Raw genomic sequence first — 24,338 nt, 5'->3', positions numbered from 1 at the left:
ACACCACACAGGAGAACTGACAGCTCCTCTACTCTACACCACACAGGAGAACTGACAGATCCTCTATACTACACCACAGAGGATAACTGACAGCTCCTCTATACTACACCACCCAGGAGAGCTGACAGATCCTCTATACTACCCCACACAGGAGAGCTGACAGATCCTCTATACTACACCACACAGAAGAGCTGACAGATCCTCTATACTACACCACACAGGAGAGCTGACAGGTCCTCTATACGACACCACACAGGAGAGCTGACAGCTCCTCTATACTCCACCACACAGGAGAGCTGACAGATCCTCTATATGACACCACACAGGAGAGCAGACAGATCCTTTATACCACACAGGAGAGCTGACAGATCCTCTATACTACACCACACAGGAGAGCTGACAGATCCTCTATAATACACCACACAGGAGAGCTGACAGCTCCTCTATACTACACCACACAGTAGAACTGACAGCTCCTATATACTACACCAAACAGGAGAACTGACAGCTCCTCTATGCTACACCACACAGGAGAGCTGACAGATCCTCTATACTACACCACACAGGAGAACTGACAGCTCCTCTATACTATACCACACAGGAGAACTGACAGCTCCTCTATACTACACCACACAGGAGAGCTGACAGATCCTCTATACTACACCACACAGAAGAGCTGACAGATCCTCTATACTACACCACACAGGAGAGCTGACAGATCCTCTATACTACACCACACAGGAGAACTGACAGCTCCTCTAAACTACACCACACAGGAGAGCTGATAGATCCTCTATACTACACCACACAGTAGAACTGACAGCTCCTCTATACTACACCAAACAGGAGAACTGACAGCTCCTCTATACTACACCACACAGGAGAGCTGACAGATCTCTATACTACACCACACAGGAGAGCTGACAGATCTCTATACTACACCACACAGGAGAACTGACAGATCCTCTATACTACACCACACAGGAGAGCTGCAGCTCCTCTACTCTACACCACACAGGAGAACTGACAGATCCTCTATACTACACCACAGAGGATAACTGACAGATCCTCTATACTACACCACACAGAAGAGCTGACAGATCCTCTATACTACACCACACAGGAGAGCTGACAGATACTCTATACTACACCACACAGGAGAGCTGACAGCTCCTCTATACTACACCACACAGGAGACCTGACAGATCCTCTATACTACACCACACAGGAGAGCTGACAGATCCTCTATACTACACCACACAGGAGAGCTGACAGATCCTCTATACTACACCACACAGGAGAGCTGACAGATCCTCTTTACTACACCACACAGGAGAACTGACAGCTCCTCTATACTACACCACACAGGAGAGCTGACAGATCCTCTATACTACACCACACAGGAGAGCTGACAGATCCTCTATACTACACCACACAGGAGAGCTGACAGATCCTCTATACTACACCACACAGGAGAACTGACAGATCCTCTATACTACACCACACAGGAGAGCTGAGAGATCCTCTATACTACACCACACAGGAGAGCCGACAGCTTCTCTATACTACACCACACAGGAGAGCTGACAGCTCCTCTATACTACACCACACAGGAGAGCTGACAGATCCTCTATACTACACCACACAGGAGAGCTGACAGCTCCTCTATACTACACCACACAGGAGAGCTGACAGCTCCTCTATACTACACCACACAGGAGAGCTGACAGATCCTCTATACTACACCACACAGGAGAGCTGACAGATCCTCTATACTACACCACACAGGAGAGCTGACAGATCCTCTATACTACACCACACAGGAGAACTGACAGCTCCTCTAAACTACACCACACAGGAGAGCTGATAGATCCTCTATACTACACCACACAGTAGAACTGACAGCTCCTCTATACTACACCAAACAGGAGAACTGACAGCTCCTCTATACTACACCACACAGGAGAGCTGACAGATCTCTATACTACACCACACAGGAGAGCTGACAGATCTCTATACTACACCACACAGGAGAACTGACAGATCCTCTATACTACACCACACAGGAGAGCTGCAGCTCCTCTACTCTACACCACACAGGAGAACTGACAGATCCTCTATACTACACCACAGAGGATAACTGACAGATCCTCTATACTACACCACACAGAAGAGCTGACAGATCCTCTATACTACACCACACAGGAGAGCTGACAGATACTCTATACTACACCACACAGGAGAGCTGACAGCTCCTCTATACTACACCACACAGGAGACCTGACAGATCCTCTATACTACACCACACAGGAGAGCTGACAGATCCTCTATACTACCCCACACAGGAGAGCTGACAGATCCTCTATACTACACCACACAGGAGAGCTGACAGATCCTCTTTACTACACCACACAGGAGAACTGACAGCTCCTCTATACTACACCACACAGGAGAGCTGACAGATCCTCTATACTACACCACACAGGAGAGCTGACAGATCCTCTATACTACACCACACAGGAGAGCTGACAGATCCTCTATACTACACCACACAGGAGAACTGACAGATCCTCTATACTACACCACACAGGAGAGCTGAGAGATCCTCTATACTACACCACACAGGAGAGCCGACAGCTTCTCTATACTACACCACACAGGAGAGCTGACAGCTCCTCTATACTACACCACACAGGAGAGCTGACAGATCCTTTATACTACACCACACAGGAGAGCCGACAGCTTCTCTATACTACACCACACAGGAGAGCTGACAGCTCCTCTATACTACACCACACAGGAGAGCTGACACCTCCTCTATACTACACCACACAGGAGAGCTGACAGCTCCTCTATACTACACCACACAGGAGAGCTGACAGCTCCTCTATACTACACCACACAGGAGAGCTGACAGATCCTCTATACTACACCACACAGGAGAGCTGACAGATCCTCTATACTACACCACACAGGAGAGCTGACAGATCCTCTATACTACACCACACAGGAGAACTGACAGATCCTCTATACTACACCACACAGGAGAGCTGAGAGATCCTCTATACTACACCACACAGGAGAGCCGACAGCTTCTCTATACTACACCACACAGGAGAGCTGACAGCTCCTCTATACTACACCACACAGGAGAGCTGACAGATCCTCTATGCTCCACCACACAGGAGAGCTGACAGCTCCTCTATACTACACCACACAGGAGAGCTGACAGCTCCTCTATACTACACCACACAGGAGAGCTGACAGATCCTCTATACTACACCACACAGGAGAGCTGACAGCTCCTCTATACTACACCACACAGGAGAGCTGACAGCTCCTCTATACTACACCACACAGGAGAGCTGACAGATCCTCTATACTACACCACACAGGAGAGCTGACAGATCCTCTATACTACACCACACAGGAGAGCCGACAGGTCAGCTCAGATGAGATGTCACTACTCGAGTTCCTCCAAACTAAACCCCATCAAGATTTAGTACAACTGGCATTTCATATATAGAAAGTTGGCGTAAAATGTGTCTGTTATTAGTATTGGTTGCAAGGGTGCATAATGTCTATAGGAAAACTGCAATGTAACCACATTTCTACATTTATAGCGGAAACAATATTTTTCTTCTATGATCTCTCTTTCTCAATACTCTGAGGAGTGGGAACTTCATGAAGCACATTGTCTGTTGATGGGGAGGGGGCAATGTTGTAAAGCATCTTTTCTGAAGGAATTTCTAAAATAATGGAGACTACATGACTGGAGGATTACGAAAGCATTGATGGGAGGAATTTCAATCCAGGCGTAGATCTTATAGCAGTCAGCGCCATACCTGGGACGTGGGGATCTTCCAGCCCTGTTGGAATCTTCCATTGATCGACTTGCAGCTTTAGGGCATTCACTTCATCTATGTCTCCAGGAACCCTGAAAAGACAAACAATGATGCCGATATAAACAGCTGTAAGATATCCAATATACCCTACACAGTCAATGATGAAATAACCTCTCAGGCAACGTGATGGAAAAGAGTGCAATCTTCCTAAGCAGTTCTCCATATATTAGAGGACTTCATCTCAATATGATATGTAATGTAGTGTCACCCCAGAGAATGTCATCAAGTGTCACCCCAGAGAATGTCATCAAGTGTCACCCCAGAGAATGTCATCAAGTGTCACCCCCCAGAGAATGTCATCAAGTGTCACCCCAGAGAATATCTCCATCTCCTGCCCTCCGCTGTATATTGCAGCTTCTTCCCCTCAGATCAGTCAACTACTAGTAGCTTCATTTTTATCACTGTACATGTTAGGACCTGTTCGCGTCAGCGTTGCTTTCCGTTGAGGGGTGCCGTCAGAGCTGTCCGTCAAGGGAACCCCTCAATGGAAAGGCAAACGAAAACCTTAACTTCCGTCTGCATCCTCATTGATCTCAATGGTGATGGAAACTTTGCTAATGGTTTCCATTTGTCACCGTTGTGACAGGGTTCCGTTTTTTTTATGGAAACAATAGCGCAGCCGACTCTGGTATGTCTTCTGTCAAAAAAACGGAACCCTGACGGAACGGAGCCTAACTGAGAACAACTGACGCAAAAATAAAACCCATTGAAATCAATGTTTTTTTTTTTTACGGAAACGTTAACATCCGCAATAAACAAGTTTCAAAAAAATAATAATCCTGTTTAAACAATGCGGCTGAAAACGATGCTTCATGTTTTATAATCCTGGTGTCCTTCTCACAGAATTCTCTTTAACATTCTTTGTATTGAAGAATCAGGGTATACAAATAGTAATGCAGAGTATGTACACATGCAAGAGAACATTTCCTGAAAAAGAAAGAATTAACAAAAAGTACAAAGTGCCAATCTGTACAATTTTCTCTGATCCTTCATCAGTTTTCTGCTTTTCTTTTAAGGCTCTGCTCACGCGCTTAACAAAGTACGGCTGAAAATACGGAGCTGTGTTCAAGGGAAAACGGACCCCGATTTTCTACCATTTTTTAAGCAACTAGCGTTTTTTTGCGGCGTTTTTTACGGTCGTTTTTGGAGCTGTTTTTCTATTGAGTCAATGAAAAAAGGCTCAAGAAGGGACATGCACTTCTTTTTACGGGGCGTCTTTCTATGCGCCGTTATTTGAAAATGAGGCGTAAAATAACGCCCCGTCACAACAGATATAAAAGAGTATCCGGCATGACAATTTTGAAACAAAGGTATTTTTTTATTTTGTTTTTAATGCCAGTGGCAGAGTGCGACGTTTCGGTCTAGGTGACCTTCATCAGGCACTGAGCCGTGCTGGGAAACTGAATTGACGAGCGCTAGTGGTGCTGATAGCGGCTGGATAGTGCCGGCGGGCGACACGGGCCCCCTCATGCCGCGGGCCCCGTAGTTACGCCACTGGGCCTTAGGCTTAGTTCGCCGCCTTTTCACGGCATCCTAGTCTAAGTCCTGCAAGGCTATCTTGTGCAGGCTGGAGTGGGTGCTCGGCTGTCTAATGCCAGCCGGACTCCTGCTCCAACGGTAGCGATCGAAGTTCACTTCGATCGCGCCCGTTTAACCCCTTAAATGCTCAATAGCGACCGCAGCATTTAAGTCGTTTACTGAGGGAGTGAGCTCCCTCTGTCACCCATCGGCGGCCCGCAAATGCAATCGCGGGTCTCCGATGGGTTGTCATGGCAGCCGGGGGCCTAACAAAGGCCCCGAGTCCTGCCCTGGCTATATGCCTATTAGGGCTTATTCAGACGAACGTATAATACGTCCGTGCTACGCGCGTGGTATTCACGCGCGTCGCACGGACCTATGTAAGGCCGGATTCACATGAGCGTTACAGTTTTGCGCGCACAAAAAAACGCGGCATTTTGTGCACGCAAAAGGCACTTAACAGCTCCGTGTGTCAGCAGCGTATGATGGGCAGCCGCCATCATTATGACACTCTGTTTGTATATTTGCACTGGTGCTTTTCTCTTTACATTCATAGTTTGCCTGCTGTTGCGCGAATCACGCGCATCCCACGGAAGTGCTTCAATGGGTGCATGCAGCGCGAAACACGTCCAAATATAGGACATGTCATGAGTTTTACGCAGCGGACACACGCTGCATGAAAATCACGGACTATCTGAACGGCCCCATTGACTAATATAGGTCCGTGTGACGTATTATACGTTCGTCTTAATAAGCCCTAAGTCAATGGGGCCGTTCAGATAGTCCGTGATTTTCATGCAGCGTGTGTCCGCTGCGTAAAACTCATGACATGTCCTATATTTGGACGTGTTTCGCGCTTCATGCACCCATTGAAGTCAATGGGTGCGTGCAAATCGCGCTAAGGAAAACGGAAGCACTTCCGGGTGCCGCACGTGATTCGCGCTACAGTAGTAAAATGAATGAATGAAAACAGAAAAGCACCAGCCACGCCGCCATGCACCATATGCTGATGACACATGGAGCTTTTCGCGCGCAAAACTTACACGATCGTGTGAATGCGGCCTTAGGCTGTGCCAGAGGCATGGCCTAATAGATTGGCTGTCAGTTTTACACTGACAGGCAGTAATGCTTAGGTATACTAAGTATATACCAAAGTATTATATCAGCGATCAAAAGATTACACAGTGAAATCCCCTAGTGGGACTAAGGGGAGATTCACACGAACGTTGCGTTTTTGCGCGCGCAAACAACGCAGCGTTTTGCGAGCGCAAAAACCATTTGACAGCTGCGTGTGTCATGCGTGTCTGATGCGCGGCTGCGTGATTTTCGCGCAGCCGGCATCATAGAGATGAGGCTTGTCAACGCCCGTCACTGTCCAAGGTGCTGAAAGAGCTAAATCTTTCAGCACCCTCGACAGTGAATGCCGAACACAACAGCGAAAAACCTGTAAAAAAAAAAGATAAAGTTCCTACTTACCGAGAACTTCCCGGCCGTTGCCTTGGTGACGCGTCCTTGGTGACGCGTCCTTGGTGACGCGCCTCTCTTGACATCGGGCCCCACCTCCCTGGATGACGCAGCAGTCCAAGTGACCGCTGCAGCCTGTGATTGGCTGCAGCCTGTGCTTGGCCTGTGATTGGCTGGAGCTGTCACTTGAACTGAAGTGTCATCCCGGGAGGTCAGACTGGAGGAAGAAGCCGGGAGTTATCGGTAAGTTAGAACTTCGGTTTTTTTTACAGGTTAATGTATTTTGGGATCGCAAGTCACTGTCCATGGTGCTGAAACAGTTTAACTCTTTCAGCACCATGGACAGTGACTATCTCCTGACGTCGCGTACCGATAATTTTTTTGCCGGGATCGGCCAAAACGAGTTTGGCCGAACCCGGTGAAGTTCGGTACGCTTGTCCGGCTTCGCTCATCGCAAAGACACTCCGTTTGGATGTTCGGAAACAGAAAAGCACGTGGTGCTTTTCGGTTTTCATTCATCCTTTTCACTGCTGTTGCGCGAATCACGCTCGTCCCACGGAAGTGCTTCCATGTGTTGCGCGTGATTTTCACGCACCCATTGACTTCAATGGGTGCGTGATGCGCGAAATACGCAGAGTTATTGAACCTGTCGCGCTTTTTGCGCAGCAGACAAACGCTGCGCAAAAAGCACGGACTGTCTGTACTGCCCCATAGACTTGTATTGGTCCATGCGTGCCGCGTGAAAACCACGCGGCCCGCACGGACCGAATACACGCTCGTGTGAATCCCCCCTAAAAAAATAAGTAATAAATGTCAAATTAAAAAATATTAATAACGTTAAGAAGTGGTTTTATTTAGTAAAAATGTAAAAAATAAAGTACACACATATGGCATCGCCGCGACCGTAATGACCCAAACTATAAAGTTAACTTGTAATTTAAACAGAAAAGAGATCACCGTAAAAAAAAACTTTACAAATTTAAAAAAAAAAACTATGGCGAACTTGCTATTTTTTTCCATTGCTCCCCAAAAAAGTAATAATAAAAGTTCCCATATGCTCCCAAAAAGTACCAATGAAAACTACGTCTCGTCCCGCAAAAAACAAGCCCAAATCTCACTACATTGACGGAGAAATAAAAAATTCGTGACTCTTGGAAAGCCACGATGCAAAAAGCAAATAATTTCAGTTTAAAATAGTTTTCATTGTGCAAAAGTCGTAAAGCAAAAAAAACCTCTACATATTTGGTATCGCCGTAATCGTACCGACCCGTAGAATAAAGGTAGCATGTTACTTACGCTGCACGGTAAACTACGTAAATTTAAATCGCATAGCACAATGGCGGAATTGCTGTTTTTTTTTCTATTCCAACCGCCAAAAAGTTAATAAAGGTTAATCAAAAAATTATATGTACCCCAAAATGGTGGCATTAAAAAAATACAACTAATCCCGCCAAAAATAAGTCCTCATACAGCGATGTCGACGGCTCACACGAGGACTTCTGCCGCTCTGTTTTAGCGATCGGTGGGGGTCTCCGTGCTCGGACCCCCACCAATCCAAACTTCTGACGTGTCACTATGATATGTCACTATGATATGTCACTATGGCTTGTCAGAAGTTTGTCAAACGTTTAGTTACCCTTTAATTGTATCTTTTATTTCTTCCCTTGTTGGGATCTGCGGCTGCAACCGATGTCTCAGCAAACGTGTCTTTGTTGCCAACAACGTGATATGTATTCCCTTCACTGACACCAAGACTTTCAAACCCCCTGATGAGTCCTGAGGGACATAATGGAATATATAATGTAACGGTAAGAGTGGAATAACCCTATCCCAGCTGTCATCAATACGTTTCTGCGATTCTGTCCATCCTTTTTGTATTTGTGGACTGAGCCATAGTCCATGTAAAAGGTCTGGCTTTTGGTAGATCACATTTGGGACATTTCCTTAAATAATGCTCAGGTGCCACAGATTTCTCTTATTGACTTCAATGGGAAAAAAACTCATCGCAGGAGGAGCGTAGGCTGGTCGCAGATAACAGATGACCGCCGGGCTGGCTTCAATCTAATTGGCCCGCTGTTTACATTAGACACCCCATTAAGAAAAGACACAAAACCTCTAAAACTGTGTATATGTAACATGTGGTTCTGTGACTTCCCAGTTGTGGACGGCGTCCTACGTGTGAACATATTGATAAGATTTATATCGTTAGTGAATACCTGAAAATGCCCTCAGTTTGGTCGCCATTTAGAGCCAACACCTCCTCGGAGAGCCGGGTTTGTACCCAAGGTAACTGCCTTTCGGGATATCTCTCTTTCTGCATATTCATTATCTCTTGTAAGGAGCTGCCGAACAACGAGGGGCTGAACACGGCGTTGCGGGCATGCCTGATTTCCTCAATGTTTGGTTTCTTCAATCCCTAGAAGATAAATAATAGTGGTCAGATATCACACAACAATCATATAACCCTGGAGATGTCTAAAGCGAGTGCCCATGGAGTTCTCACCACGAAACAATAGGATCTGAGCGGTTCATTCATTATTGTGAGTAAAGTGCAGGAGAAATCATGAAGTGGTTCCTCAGTGATCGCGCATTGTACGTAGAGATATGAACATTTACACAGTACGGACAGATGCTCCATCGCTCCACGTGTGTATCCGGGCAGGTCGCTGAGTCTTACAGCATTACCGGCCTCCCTGCGGCTAGACATGACATTATACAGATTACTACTAACATTACATACATGACCTCTGCCCCAGGAGGTGATATCTCTGCAGTGAAGACATCCTGTGATCCGCAGGAGATCAATGTGCCATTTACTACAGTCTACTCCACATCACTCACAGAGCCCACCCTCTACGTCACCGACAAAAGCCACCAACTCATTGTCTTTTATAGTATATATCACTCAAGAACTATCAGTACCGTAGGGTCGGCATGAACCCTCTGAGAAAGTATGTAAGACATGATCCCCGGAGGATACAGGGAAGATACGACCCCCCAAAAGATACAGGATAGACATGACCCCCAGAAGATGCAGGGAAGACGTGACTCCCAGGGGATGCAGGGAAGACATGACCCCCAGAAGATGCAGGGAAGACGTGACCCCCAAGAAGATGCAGGATAGACATGACCCCCAGAAGATGCAGGATAGACATGACCCCCAGAAGATGCAGGGAAGACATGACTCCCAGAATATGCAGGGAAGACATGACTCCCAGAATATGCAGGGAAGACATGACCCCCAGAATATGCAGGGAAGACATGACCCCTAGAAGATGCAGGGAAGACATGACCCCCAGAAGATGAAGGGAAGACATGAACCCCAGAAGATGCAGGGAAGACATGACCCCCAGAAGATGCAGGGAAGACATGACCCCCAAAAGATGCAGGGTAGACATGACCCCCAGAAGATGCAGGGAAGACATGACCCCCAGAAGATGCAGGGAAGACATGACCCCCAGAAGATGCAGGGTAGACATGACCCCCAGAAGATGCAGGGAAGACATGACCCCCAGAAGATGAAGGGAAGACATGAGCCCCAGAAGCTGCAGGGAAGACATGCCCCCCAGAGGATGAAGGGAAGACATGAACCCCAGAAGATGCAGGGAAGACATGACCCCCAGAAGATGCAGGGAAGACATGACTCCCAGAATATGCAGGGAAGACATGACTCCCAGAATATGCAGGGAAGACATGACTCCCAGAATATGCAGGGAAGACATGACCCCCAGAATATGCAGGGAAGACATGACCCCTAGAAGATGCAGGGAAGACATGACCCCCAGAAGATGAAGGGAAGACATGAACCCCAGAAGATGCAGGGAAGACATGACCCCCAGAAGATGCAGGGAAGACATGACCCCCAAAAGATGCAGGGTAGACATGACCCCCAGAAGATGCAGGGAAGACATGACCCCCAGAAGATGCAGGGAAGACATGACCCCCAGAAGATGCAGGGTAGACATGACCCCCAGAAGATGCAGGGAAGACATGACCCCCAGAAGATGAAGGGAAGACATGAGCCCCAGAAGCTGCAGGGAAGACATGCCCCCCAGAGGATGTAGGTTACACACAACCCCTGAGGATGACGGGAAGACATGGTCCCATGGAGATGTTAGTAAGACGTGACCCCTGATGATATAGGGAAGACATTGGGGGGTATTTATAAGGACTGGCTTTTCATGCTTCAGTTTTAATAGGAAACAAGTTTCTGTTGTAAATTATAGTAAATGTGTCGGGCCGCGGTGGCTCAGTCCCTTCCACGTAGCTCTGCCCACTCCTTGTGAATTTTTTGCAACGTTTCTATGCCAAAAAACGAATGTAAAAAAGTTGTTCAATTTTCCCCGTTGTCCGCTGATGATGTAGGGAAGACATGGAGGTACCACCAACAAACAGCCCCAATAAAATATCTCAAGAAATGTTTATATGGAAAATCTGAACCTGATTTACACAGCGAGGCCTCATGTACACGGCCGTGCCCGTAATCACTGTCCGCGATTACGGGCCCAGACAGCCGCGGACAGCCATCCACATTTTCGGCCCATGCTCCCATACATAGTGTGGGAGCACGGTCCGTAAAAAGCAAAAGATAGGACATGTCCCATCTTATGCGAAGTCTTTCTGCGGCCCGGACACCTTCCTGTAAATATACGGGAAGGCGTCCGTGGTCAATAGAAGTGAATTGGACCGTAATTGTGGACCAGAATTACGGACAATTTCTACGGTCGTGTGCTTTGGACAAATCATAGCGACATGTCAGAAGTTTTGATCGGTGGGGTCCGGGTGCCGAGACTCCCACTGATCGCTGAAACAGGAAGACAGATCACATAGAAAGTTTGTTAGTGTGTCTCCTGCTTGATGATCTTCTCATGACTTTCTATGTGATCTGTCTTCCTGTATACTAGCAATTGCTGATTGCAGGGGGAGCACTAATGCGCATTGTTTCAGCGATCGGTGGGAGTCTCGGCCCCCGGACCTCCACCAATCAAAATTTCTGACATGTCGCTATAAGGCTGAGCTCCCAGGGGGCGGATACGCTGCGTAGGGTTAGGCCCCATGCACACGAACGTGCTTTTGCGGCCGCAATTCCCCAGAAAATCCACGGGAGAATTGCTGCCCCATTCATTCCTATGGGGCCATGCACACGACCGTGGTTCATAGCAAATAATGGACGGGGCCATGTGCATGGCCTGCGATTTGCGGGCGGCTCGCGGGTGACACTCCGCCCCCCGGCCGACCTGAAAATCACGGCCGTGCACATGGCTACGGTCGTGTGCATGAGGCCTTATACAGCCGGTTTTCCCGTTGGCCACAGGGAATTTTGAGTGAAAAACCGCACCAAACTGACGTCATCCAGGCCGGACTCCTTCGATGACGTTTCATCCTATGTGACCGACGCTACAGCCTGTGATTGGCTGCAGCGGTCACATGGGATGAAACGTCATCCCAGGAGGTTGGCCTGGAGGAAGAAAAAAAGACTTCTGGGTAAGTATGACATTTTTTTTTCTGAGTTACGTTTTTTTTGCGGCGTAATTGCTGAGATTCCGACACAAAAAAACACAACTGCTGCTATTTGTTGCGGGTTTTACCTCCGCATGGAATTCAATGGGGAAAACCCGCAACAAATAAGCAGCGATTACACAAATACAATTGACAAGGTGCGGAATAACACTCCGCACCACACGTCAATTTCTGAGAGTTTCCGCCCCAGTATTTACGCAGCGTGTGGATGAGATCTGTTCTGTCTCATCCACTTTGCTGCTACCGCATTTTTCCGCAACGCATTCCATTGCGGATGGATCAGCAGTATTGACGCAACGTGTGAACAGGTCAAAAGTTTCCTGAAACGACAGCTACTACTGCGTCATTCTCTGGTGATACATTCTCTATGAAGAATGGAGAACGCTGCGTTGTCCTCATATGAAGCAGGCGCCGACCATCCGGACACACTGAAAGCTGTGGCAGGCGCTGCATGGTGACTTGGGGGGGGGGGGGGGGGGTGAATAGTTTTGCAATGAATAATTTATGTCTAATAACTGCAGTGAATGAAAGTCTTTGTAGATCTTTAACTTCTCTGTGATTTGATCTCCTTTCTGTTATCTGTGTTGAATGGACGGGGGGGGGGGGGGTGTAAATATTATTTTATAGACATTGTACAGAGTCAGCACATGGACGTCTCGGAGGAGAAGACGCAGATCCCGGCACTGGATCAGGAAGGGACAAGACTGCTGTATCTGAACATGAGAGAAGGGATGGCCGGATTACATGGCCGCCTCTCCTCCGCCTCTGGTTTTCTCCTATGACACAAGCCGTCAGTGGGCAGGAAATTGTCCGTCAGATAAATGTTCTCCAGGATGGAGTCATCTTATCAGAAGCTACAAATGGCATCACAATGATCACAGACACTAATAGCAGCGTGTTCCCTCTAAAAGGCTGCGGAGGTCCCTGCGGACAAGAAGCCTGTGGAGGGTTAGAGAGGGCACACAGAGCAGTCCCTGCGACAGGGAAGACGTCTGAGCGCTGATACTGGGGACCTGGAGAGCTCATTAAGATGCTGCTCTATTACACTGAGGTGTATTACAGGGAGCAGAGAAGAAAGACGCAGCGCTGCAGGTTACCATGGTAACACTGTCCTCTGACTGCACAACGTGAATTAATAACGCCGGTTACCGCCAGTCATCTAGACGTCACTGAACCCTATCACCGGCGGCGGCAAATAACTACAATCAGGAGAGAAGTCAGATCACATGAACCTACAAAACACAACTCAATACACATAATCCAGAAGTCCTATGTAACACCACAGATAACACACAGTGATAACGCTCTGAGTACAGATAATGTAGTAGATGTTACCTGCAGTCCTATGTAACACCACAGATAACACAGTGATAACTCTCTGAGTACAGATAATGTAGTAGATGTTACCTGCAGTCCTATGTAACACCACAGATAACACAGTGATAACTCTCAGATTACAGATAATGTAGTAGATGTTACCTGCAGTCCTATGTAACACCACAGATATCACAGTGATAACTCTCTGATTACAGATAATGTAGTAGATGTTACCTGCAGTCCTATGTAACACCACAGATAACACACAGTGATAACTCCCTGAGTACAGATAATGTAGTAGATGTTACCTGCAGTCCTATGTAACACTACAGATAATACACAGTGATAACTCTCTGAGTACAGATAATGTAGTAGATGTTACCTGCAGTCCTATGTAACACCACAGATAACACAGTGATAACTCTCTGAGTACAGATAATGTAGTAGTGTTACCTGCAGTCCTATGTAACACCACAGATAACACAGTGATAACTCTCTGAGTACAGATAATGTAGTAGATGTTACCTGCAGTCCTATGTAACACCACAGATAACACACAGTGATAACTCTCTGAGTACAGATAATGTAGTAGATGTTACCTGCAGTCCTATGTAACACCACAGATAACACAGTGATAACTCTCTGAGTACAGATAATGTAGTAGATGTTACCTGCAGTCCTATGTAACACCACAGATAACACAGTGATAACTCTGAGTACAGATAATGTAGTAGTGTTACCTGCAGTCCTATGTAACACCACAGATAACACAGTGATAACTCTCTGAGTACAGATAATGTAGTAGATGTTACCTGCAGTCCTATGTAACACCACAGATAACACACAGTGATAACTCTCTGAGTACAGATAATGTAGTAGATGTTACCTGCAGTCCTATGTAACACCACAGATAACACAGTGATAACTCTCTGAGTACAGATAATGTAGTAGATGTTACCTGCAGTCCTATGTAACACCACAGATAACACAGTGATAACTCTCTGAGTACAGATAATGTAGATGTTACCTGCAGTCCTATGAAACACCACAGATAACACAGTGATAACTCTCTGAGTACAGATAATGTAGTAGTGTTACCTGCAGTCCTATGTAACACCACGGATAACACAGTGATAACTCTCTGAGTACAGATAATGTAGTAGATGTTACCTGCAGTCCTATGTAACACCACAGATAACACAGTGATAACTCTCTGAGTACAGATAATGTAGTAGATGTTACCTGCAGTCCTATGTAACACCACAGATAACACAGTGATAACTCTCTGATTACAGATAATGTAGTAGATGTTACCTGCAGTCCTATGTAACACCACAGATAACACAGTGATAACTCTCTGATTACAGATAATGTAGTAGATGTTACCTGCAGTCCTATGTAACACCACAGATAACACAGTGATAACTCTCTGAATACAGATAATGTAGTAGTGTTACCTGCAGTCCTATGTAACACCACAGATAACACACAGTGATAACTCTCTGAGTACAGATAATGTAGTAGATGCTACCTGCAGTCCTATGTAACACCACAGATAATACGTGATAACTCTCTGAGTGCAGATAATGTAGATGTTACCTGCAGTCCTATGTAACACCACAGATAACACACAGTGATAACTCTCTGAGTACAGATAATGTAGATGTTACCTGCAGTCCTATGTAACACCCCAGATAACACACAGTGATAACTCTCTGAGTACAGATAATGTAGTAGATGCTACCTGCAGTCCTATGTAACACCACAGATAATACGTGATAACTCTCTGAGTACAGATAATGTAGTAGTGTTACCTGCAGTCCTATGTAACACCACAGATAACACAGCGATAACTCTCTGAGTACAGATAATGTAGATGTTACCTGTAGTCCTATGTAACACCACAGATAACACACAGTGATAACTCTCTGAGTACAGATAATGTAGTAGATGTCACCTGCAGTCCTATGTAACACCACAGATCACACAGTGATAACTCTCTGATTACAGATAATGTAGTAGATGTTACCTGCAGTCCTATGTAACACCACAGATAATACGTGATAATTCTCTGAGTACAGATAATGTAGTAAATGTTACCTGCAGTCCTATGTAACACCACAGATAACACAGTGATAACTCTCTGATTACAGATAATGTAGTAGATGTTACCTGCAGTCCTATGTAACACCACAGATAATACGTGATAACTCTCTGAGTACAGATAATGTAGTAGATGTTACCTGCAGTCCTATGTAACACCACAGATAACACACAGTGATAACTCTCTGAGTACAGATAATGTAGTAGATGTTACCTGCAGTCCTATGTAACACCACAGATAACACACAGTGATAACTCTCTGAGTACAGATAATGTAGTAGATGTTACCTGCAGTCCTATGTAACACCACAGATAACACAGTGATAACTCTCTGATTACAGATAATGTAGTAGATGTTACCTGCAGTCCTATGTAACACCACAGATAATACGTGATAACTCTCTGAGTACAGATAATGTAGTAGATGTTACCTGGAGTCCTATGTAACACCACAGATAACACACAGTGATAACTCTCTGATTACAGATAATGTAGATGTTACCTGCAGTCCTATGTAACACCACAGATAACACACAGTAATAACTCTCTGAGTACAGATAATATAGTAGATGCTACCTGCAGTCCTATGTAACACCACAGATAACACAGTGATAACTCTCTGAGTACAGATAATGTAGTAGATGTTACCTGCAGTCCTATGTAACACCACAGATAACACACAGTAATAACTCTCTGAGTACAGATAATATAGTAGATGCTACCTGCAGTCCTATGTAACACCACAGATAACACAGTGATAATTCTCTGAGTACAGATAATGTAGTAGATGTTACCTGCAGTCCTATGTAACACCACAGATAACACAGTGATTACTCCCTTAGTACAGACAATGTAGTAGATGTTACCTGCAGTCCTATGTAACACCACAGATAACACAGTGATAACTCTCTGATTACAGATAATGTAGTAGTGTTACCTGCAGTCCTATGTAACACCACAGATAACACAGTGATAACTCTCTGAGTACAGATAATGTAGTAGATGTTACCTGCAGTCCTATGTAACACCACAGATAACACACAGTGATAACTCTCTGAGTACAGATAATGTAGTATATGATACCTGCAGTCCTATGTAACACCACAGATAACACAGTGATAACTCTCTGAGTACAGATAATGTAGTAGTGTTACCTGCAGTCCTATGTAACACCACAGATAACACAGTGATTACTCCCTTAGTACAGACAATGTAGTAGATGTTACCTGCAGTCCTATGTAACACCACAGATAACACAGTGATAACTCTCTGATTACAGATAATGTAGTAGTGTTACCTGCAGTCCTATGTAACACCACAGATAACACAGTGATTACTCCCTTAGTACAGACAATGTAGGACTACTCCTTACCATAGATACTAAAATATTAGCAAACGATTAAGAACAGAAGAGTCATGGTGATCTCGCAGCCCCGGTATAAGGGAGTAAAATGTGAAGCAAACATAAGTCTCTAGTATTTACGCTCAGGCTCAGGGGATGTGGGGTGTGGAACAATTTTAATACCTACAATGGGGCCCCATGAACCCTGCGGGACAAGCCCAGGGGACACAATCGTTTTTTCATGTGAATATTCTTGCACTCACAGTCTTAACCCTCGCACCACCAATTCTATTGCTGCATTTCTGGGGACAGAACAGGCCGTGTCCTATACAAGGAGCTGCGGATCAGCACGTGGAGCAAATCAAGAGCCGTCATTGCTGCAGGTCACTGCCGGGCCATGTTCTCTGGGAAATACATAGATGCTGAAACTTCGCTCTCTGATAAACACAGCAACGTTAATTAACTGGCAGTTAATTAGAAATATCCTCAAGGGCTACACTGAAGATCTGGGCCACTGCTATGAGGCCGATGACAACGCAGAGGAAAGGTCAGCAGAGGCCAGGACATCAGCTAATATGTATCTTACACATAGTGCTGGATACACAATCATATATATCACACCTAGTGCTGGATACACAATCATATATATCACACCTAGTGCTGGATACACAATCATATATATCACACCTAGTGCTGGATACACAATCATATATATCACACCTAGTGCTGGATACACAATCATATATATCACACCTAGTGCTGGATACACAATCATATATATCACACCTAGTGCTGGATACACAATCATATATATCACACCTAGTGCTGGATACACAATCATATATATCACACCTAGTGCTGGATACACAATCATATATATCACACCTAGTGCTGGATACACAATCATATATATCACACCTAGTGCTGGATACACAATCATATATATCACACCTAGTGCTGGATACACAATCATATATATCACACCTAGTGCTGGATACACAATCATATATATCACACCTAGTGCTGGATACACAATCATATATATCACACCTAGTGCTGGATACACAATCATATATATCACACCTAGTGCTGGATACACAATCATATATATCACACCTAGTACTGGATACACAATCATATATATCACACCTAGTGCTGGATACACAATCATATATATCACACCTAGTGCTGGATACACAATCATATATATCACACCTAGTGCTGGATACACAATCATATATATCACACCTAGTGCTGGATACACAATCATATATATCACACCTAGTGCTGAAGACACAATCATATATATCACACCTAGTGCTGGATACACAATCATATATATCACACCTAGTGCTGGATAGACAATCATATATATCGCACCTAGTGCTGGATACACAATCATATATATCACCCCTAGTGCTGAAGACACAATCATATATATCACACCTAGTGCTGGATACACAATCATATATATCACCCCTAGTGCTGGATACACAATCATATATATCACACCTAGTGCTGGATACACAATCATATATATCACCCCTAGTGCTGGATACACAATCATATATATCACACCTAGTGCTGGATACACAATCATATATATCACACCTAGTGCTGGATACACAATCATATATATCACCCCTAGTGCTGGATACACAATCATATATATCACACCTAGTGCTGGATACACAATCATATATATCACACCTAGTGCTGGATACACAATCATATATATCACACCTAGTGCTGGATACACAATCATATATATCACCCCTAGTGCTGGATACACAATCATATATATCACCCCTAGTGCTGGATACACAATCATATATATCACACCTAGTGCTGGATACACAATCATATATATCACACCTAGTGCTGGATACACAATCATATATATCACACCTAGTGCTGGATACACAATCATATATATCACACCTAGTGCTGGATACACAATCATATATATCACACCTAGTGCTGGATACACAATCATATATATCACACCTAGTGCTGGATACACAATCATATATATCACACCTAGTGCTGGATACACAATCATATATATCACACCTAGTGCTGGATACACAATCATATATATCACCCCTAGTGCTGGATACACAATCATATATATCACACCTAGTGCTGGATACACAATCATATATATCACACCTAGTGCTGGATACATAATCATATATATCACACCTAGTGCTGGATACACAATCATATATATCACCCCTAGTGCTGGATACACAATCATATATATCGCACCTAGTGCTGGATACACAATCATATATATCACCCCTAGTGCTGGATACACAATCATATATATCGCACCTAGTGCTGGATACACAATCATATATATCACACCTAGTGCTGGATACACAATCATATATATCACACCTAGTGCTGGATACACAATCATATATATCACCCCTAGTGCTGGATACACAATCATATATATCACACCTAGTGCTGGATACACAATCATATATATCACACCTAGTGCTGGATACACAATCATATATATCACACCTAGTGCTGGATACACAATCATATATATCACACCTAGTGCTGGATACACAATCATATATATCACCCCTAGTGCTGGATACACAATCATATATATCACACCTAGTGCTGGATACACAATCATATATATCACCCCTAGTGCTGGATACACAATCATATATATCACCCCTAGTGCTGGATATACAATCATATATATCACACCTAGTGCTGGATATACAATCATATATATCACACCTAGTGCTGGATACACAATCATATATATCACACCTAGTACTGGATACACAATCATATATATCGCACCTAGTGCTGGATACACAATCATATATATCGCACCTAGTGCTGGATACACAATCATATATATCGCACCTAGTGCTGGATACACAATCATATATATCGCACCTAGTGCTGGATACACAATCATATATATCGCACCTAGTGCTGGATGCACAATCATATATATCGCACCTAGTGCTGGATACACAATCATATATATCGCACCTAGTGCTGGATACACAATCATATATATCACACCTAGTGCTGGATACACAATCATATATATCACACCTAGTGCTGGATACACAATCATATATATCACCCCTAGTGCTGGATACACAATCATATATATCACACCTAGTGCTGGATACACAATCATATATATCACACCTAGTGCTGGATACACAATCATATATATCACACCTAGTGCTGGATACACAATCATATATATCACACCTAGTGCTGGATACACAATCATATATATCACACCTAGTGCTGGATACACAATCATATATATCACCCCTAGTGCTGGATACACAATCATATATATCACACCTAGTGCTGGATACACAATCATATATATCACACCTAGTGCTGGATACACAATCATATATATCACACCTAGTGCTGGATACACAATCATATATATCACACCTAGTGCTGGATACACAATCATATATATCACACCTAGTGCTGGATACACAATCATATATATCACACCTAGTGCTGGATACACAATCATATATATCACACCTAGTGCTGGATACACAATCATATATATCACCCCTAGTGCTGAAGACACAATCATATATATCACACCTAGTGCTGGATACACAATCATATATATCACCCCTAGTGCTGGATACACAATCATATATATCACACCTAGTGCTGGATACACAATCATATATATCACCCCTAGTGCTGGATACACAATCATATATATCACACCTAGTGCTGGATACACAATCATATATATCACACCTAGTGCTGGATACACAATCATATATATCACCCCTAGTGCTGGATACACAATCATATATATCACACCTAGTGCTGGATACACAATCATATATATCACACCTAGTGCTGGATACACAATCATATATATCACACCTAGTGCTGGATACACAATCATATATATCACACCTAGTGCTGGATACACAATCATATATATCACCCCTAGTGCTGGATACACAATCATATATATCACACCTAGTGCTGGATACACAATCATATATATCACACCTAGTGCTGGATACACAATCATATATATCACACCTAGTGCTGGATACACAATCATATATATCACACCTAGTGCTGGATACACAATCATATATATCACACCTAGTGCTGGATACACAATCATATATATCACACCTAGTGCTGGATACACAATCATATATATCACACCTAGTGCTGGATACACAATCATATATATCACACCTAGTGCTGGATACACAATCATATATATCACCCCTAGTGCTGGATACACAATCATATATATCACACCTAGTGCTGGATACACAATCATATATATCACACCTAGTGCTGGATACATAATCATATATATCACACCTAGTGCTGGATACACAATCATATATATCACCCCTAGTGCTGGATACACAATCATATATATCGCACCTAGTGCTGGATACACAATCATATATATCACACCTAGTGCTGGATACACAATCATATATATCGCACCTAGTGCTGGATACACAATCATATATATCACACCTAGTGCTGGATACACAATCATATATATCACACCTAGTGCTGGATACACAATCATATATATCACCCCTAGTGCTGGATACACAATCATATATATCACACCTAGTGCTGGATACACAATCATATATATCACACCTAGTGCTGGATACACAATCATATATATCACACCTAGTGCTGGATACACAATCATATATATCACACCTAGTGCTGGATACACAAGCATATATATCACCCCTAGTGCTGGATACACAATCATATATATCACACCTAGTGCTGGATACACAATCATATATATCACCCCTAGTGCTGGATACACAATCATATATATCACACCTAGTGCTGGATACACAATCATATATATCACCCCTAGTGCTGGATACACAATCATATATATCACACCTAGTGCTGGATACACAATCATATATATCACACCTAGTGCTGGATACACAATCATATATATCACCCCTAGTGCTGGATACACAATCATATATATCACACCTAGTGCTGGATACACAATCATATATATCACACCTAGTGCTGGATACACAATCATATATATCACACCTAGTGCTGGATACACAATCATATATATCACCCCTAGTGCTGGATACACAATCATATATATCACCCCTAGTGCTGGATACACAATCATATATATCACACCTAGTGCTGGATACACAATCATATATATCACACCTAGTGCTGGATACACAATCATATATATCACACCTAGTGCTGGATACACAATCATATATATCACACCTAGTGCTGGATACACAATCATATATATCACACCTAGTGCTGGATACACAATCATATATATCACACCTAGTGCTGGATACACAATCATATATATCACACCTAGTGCTGGATACACAATCATATATATCACACCTAGTGCTGGATACACAATCATATATATCACCCCTAGTGCTGGATACACAATCATATATATCACACCTAGTGCTGGATACACAATCATATATATCACACCTAGTGCTGGATACATAATCATATATATCACACCTAGTGCTGGATACACAATCATATATATCACCCCTAGTGCTGGATACACAATCATATATATCGCACCTAGTGCTGGATACACAATCATATATATCACCCCTAGTGCTGGATACACAATCATATATATCGCACCTAGTGCTGGATACACAATCATATATATCACACCTAGTGCTGGATACACAATCATATATATCACACCTAGTGCTGGATACACAATCATATATATCACCCCTAGTGCTGGATACACAATCATATATATCACACCTAGTGCTGGATACACAATCATATATATCACACCTAGTGCTGGATACACAATCATATATATCACACCTAGTGCTGGATACACAATCATATATATCACACCTAGTGCTGGATACACAATCATATATATCACCCCTAGTGCTGGATACACAATCATATATATCACACCTAGTGCTGGATACACAATCATATATATCACCCCTAGTGCTGGATACACAATCATATATATCACCCCTAGTGCTGGATATACAATCATATATATCACACCTAGTGCTGGATACACAATCATATATATCACACCTAGTACTGGATACACAATCATATATATCGCACCTAGTGCTGGATACACAATCATATATATCGCACCTAGTGCTGGATACACAATCATATATATCGCACCTAGTGCTGGATACACAATCATATATATCGCACCTAGTGCTGGATGCACAATCATATATATCACACCTAGTGCTGGATACACAATCATATATATCGCACCTAGTGCTGGATACACAATCATATATATCACACCTAGTGCTGGATACACAATCATATATATCACACCTAGTGCTGGATACACAATCATATATATCACCCCTAGTGCTGGATACACAATCATATATATCACACCTAGTGCTGGATACACAATCATATATATCACACCTAGTGCTGGATACACAATCATATATATCACACCTAGTGCTGGATACACAATCATATATATCACACCTAGTGCTGGATACACAATCATATATATCACACCTAGTGCTGGATACACAATCATATATATCACCCCTAGTGCTGGATACACAATCATATATATCACACCTAGTGCTGGATACACAATCATATATATTACACCTAGTGCTGGATACACAATCATATATATCACACCTAGTGCTGGATACACAATCATATATATCACACCTAGTGCTGGATACACAATCATATATATCACACCTAGTGCTGGATACACAATCATATATATCACACCTAGTGCTGGATACACAATCATATATATCACACCTAGTGCTGGATACACAATCATATATATCACCCCTAGTGCTGAAGACACAATCATATATATCACACCTAGTGCTGGATACACAATCATATATATCACCCCTAGTGCTGGATACACAATCATATATATCACACCTAGTGCTGGATACACAATCATATATATCACCCCTAGTGCTGGATACACAATCATATATATCACACCTAGTGCTGGATACACAATCATATATATCACACCTAGTGCTGGATACACAATCATATATATCACCCCTAGTGCTGGATACACAATCATATATATCACACCTAGTGCTGGATAC

At 43.5% G+C, this 24,338-nt stretch overlaps 1 protein-coding gene across 1 annotated transcript in view; it reads right to left on the bottom strand.

The window, feature by feature from the left end:
• The window catches only part of LOC142651235 (rho GTPase-activating protein 39-like), a 75,433-nt gene that overhangs the window by 35,442 nt on the left and 15,653 nt on the right, over positions 1–24,338 (bottom strand). The window contains exons 2-3 of the mRNA XM_075825671.1: positions 9,104–9,303; positions 3,846–3,937 (exon numbers count right to left, since the gene is read on the bottom strand). Coding sequence (XP_075681786.1) covers positions 3,846–3,937; positions 9,104–9,303 — 292 coding nt within the window. The remainder of the gene's footprint in view (positions 1–3,845; positions 3,938–9,103; positions 9,304–24,338) is intronic.

Source organism: Rhinoderma darwinii, chromosome 5 (genome assembly GCF_050947455.1).
Source record: "Rhinoderma darwinii isolate aRhiDar2 chromosome 5, aRhiDar2.hap1, whole genome shotgun sequence".
In the NCBI taxonomy this organism is placed as follows: domain Eukaryota; kingdom Metazoa; phylum Chordata; class Amphibia; order Anura; family Rhinodermatidae; genus Rhinoderma; species Rhinoderma darwinii.
The sequence above is the reverse complement of the archived record's forward strand: the minus strand, read 5'-3'. Positions and strand labels throughout refer to the sequence as shown.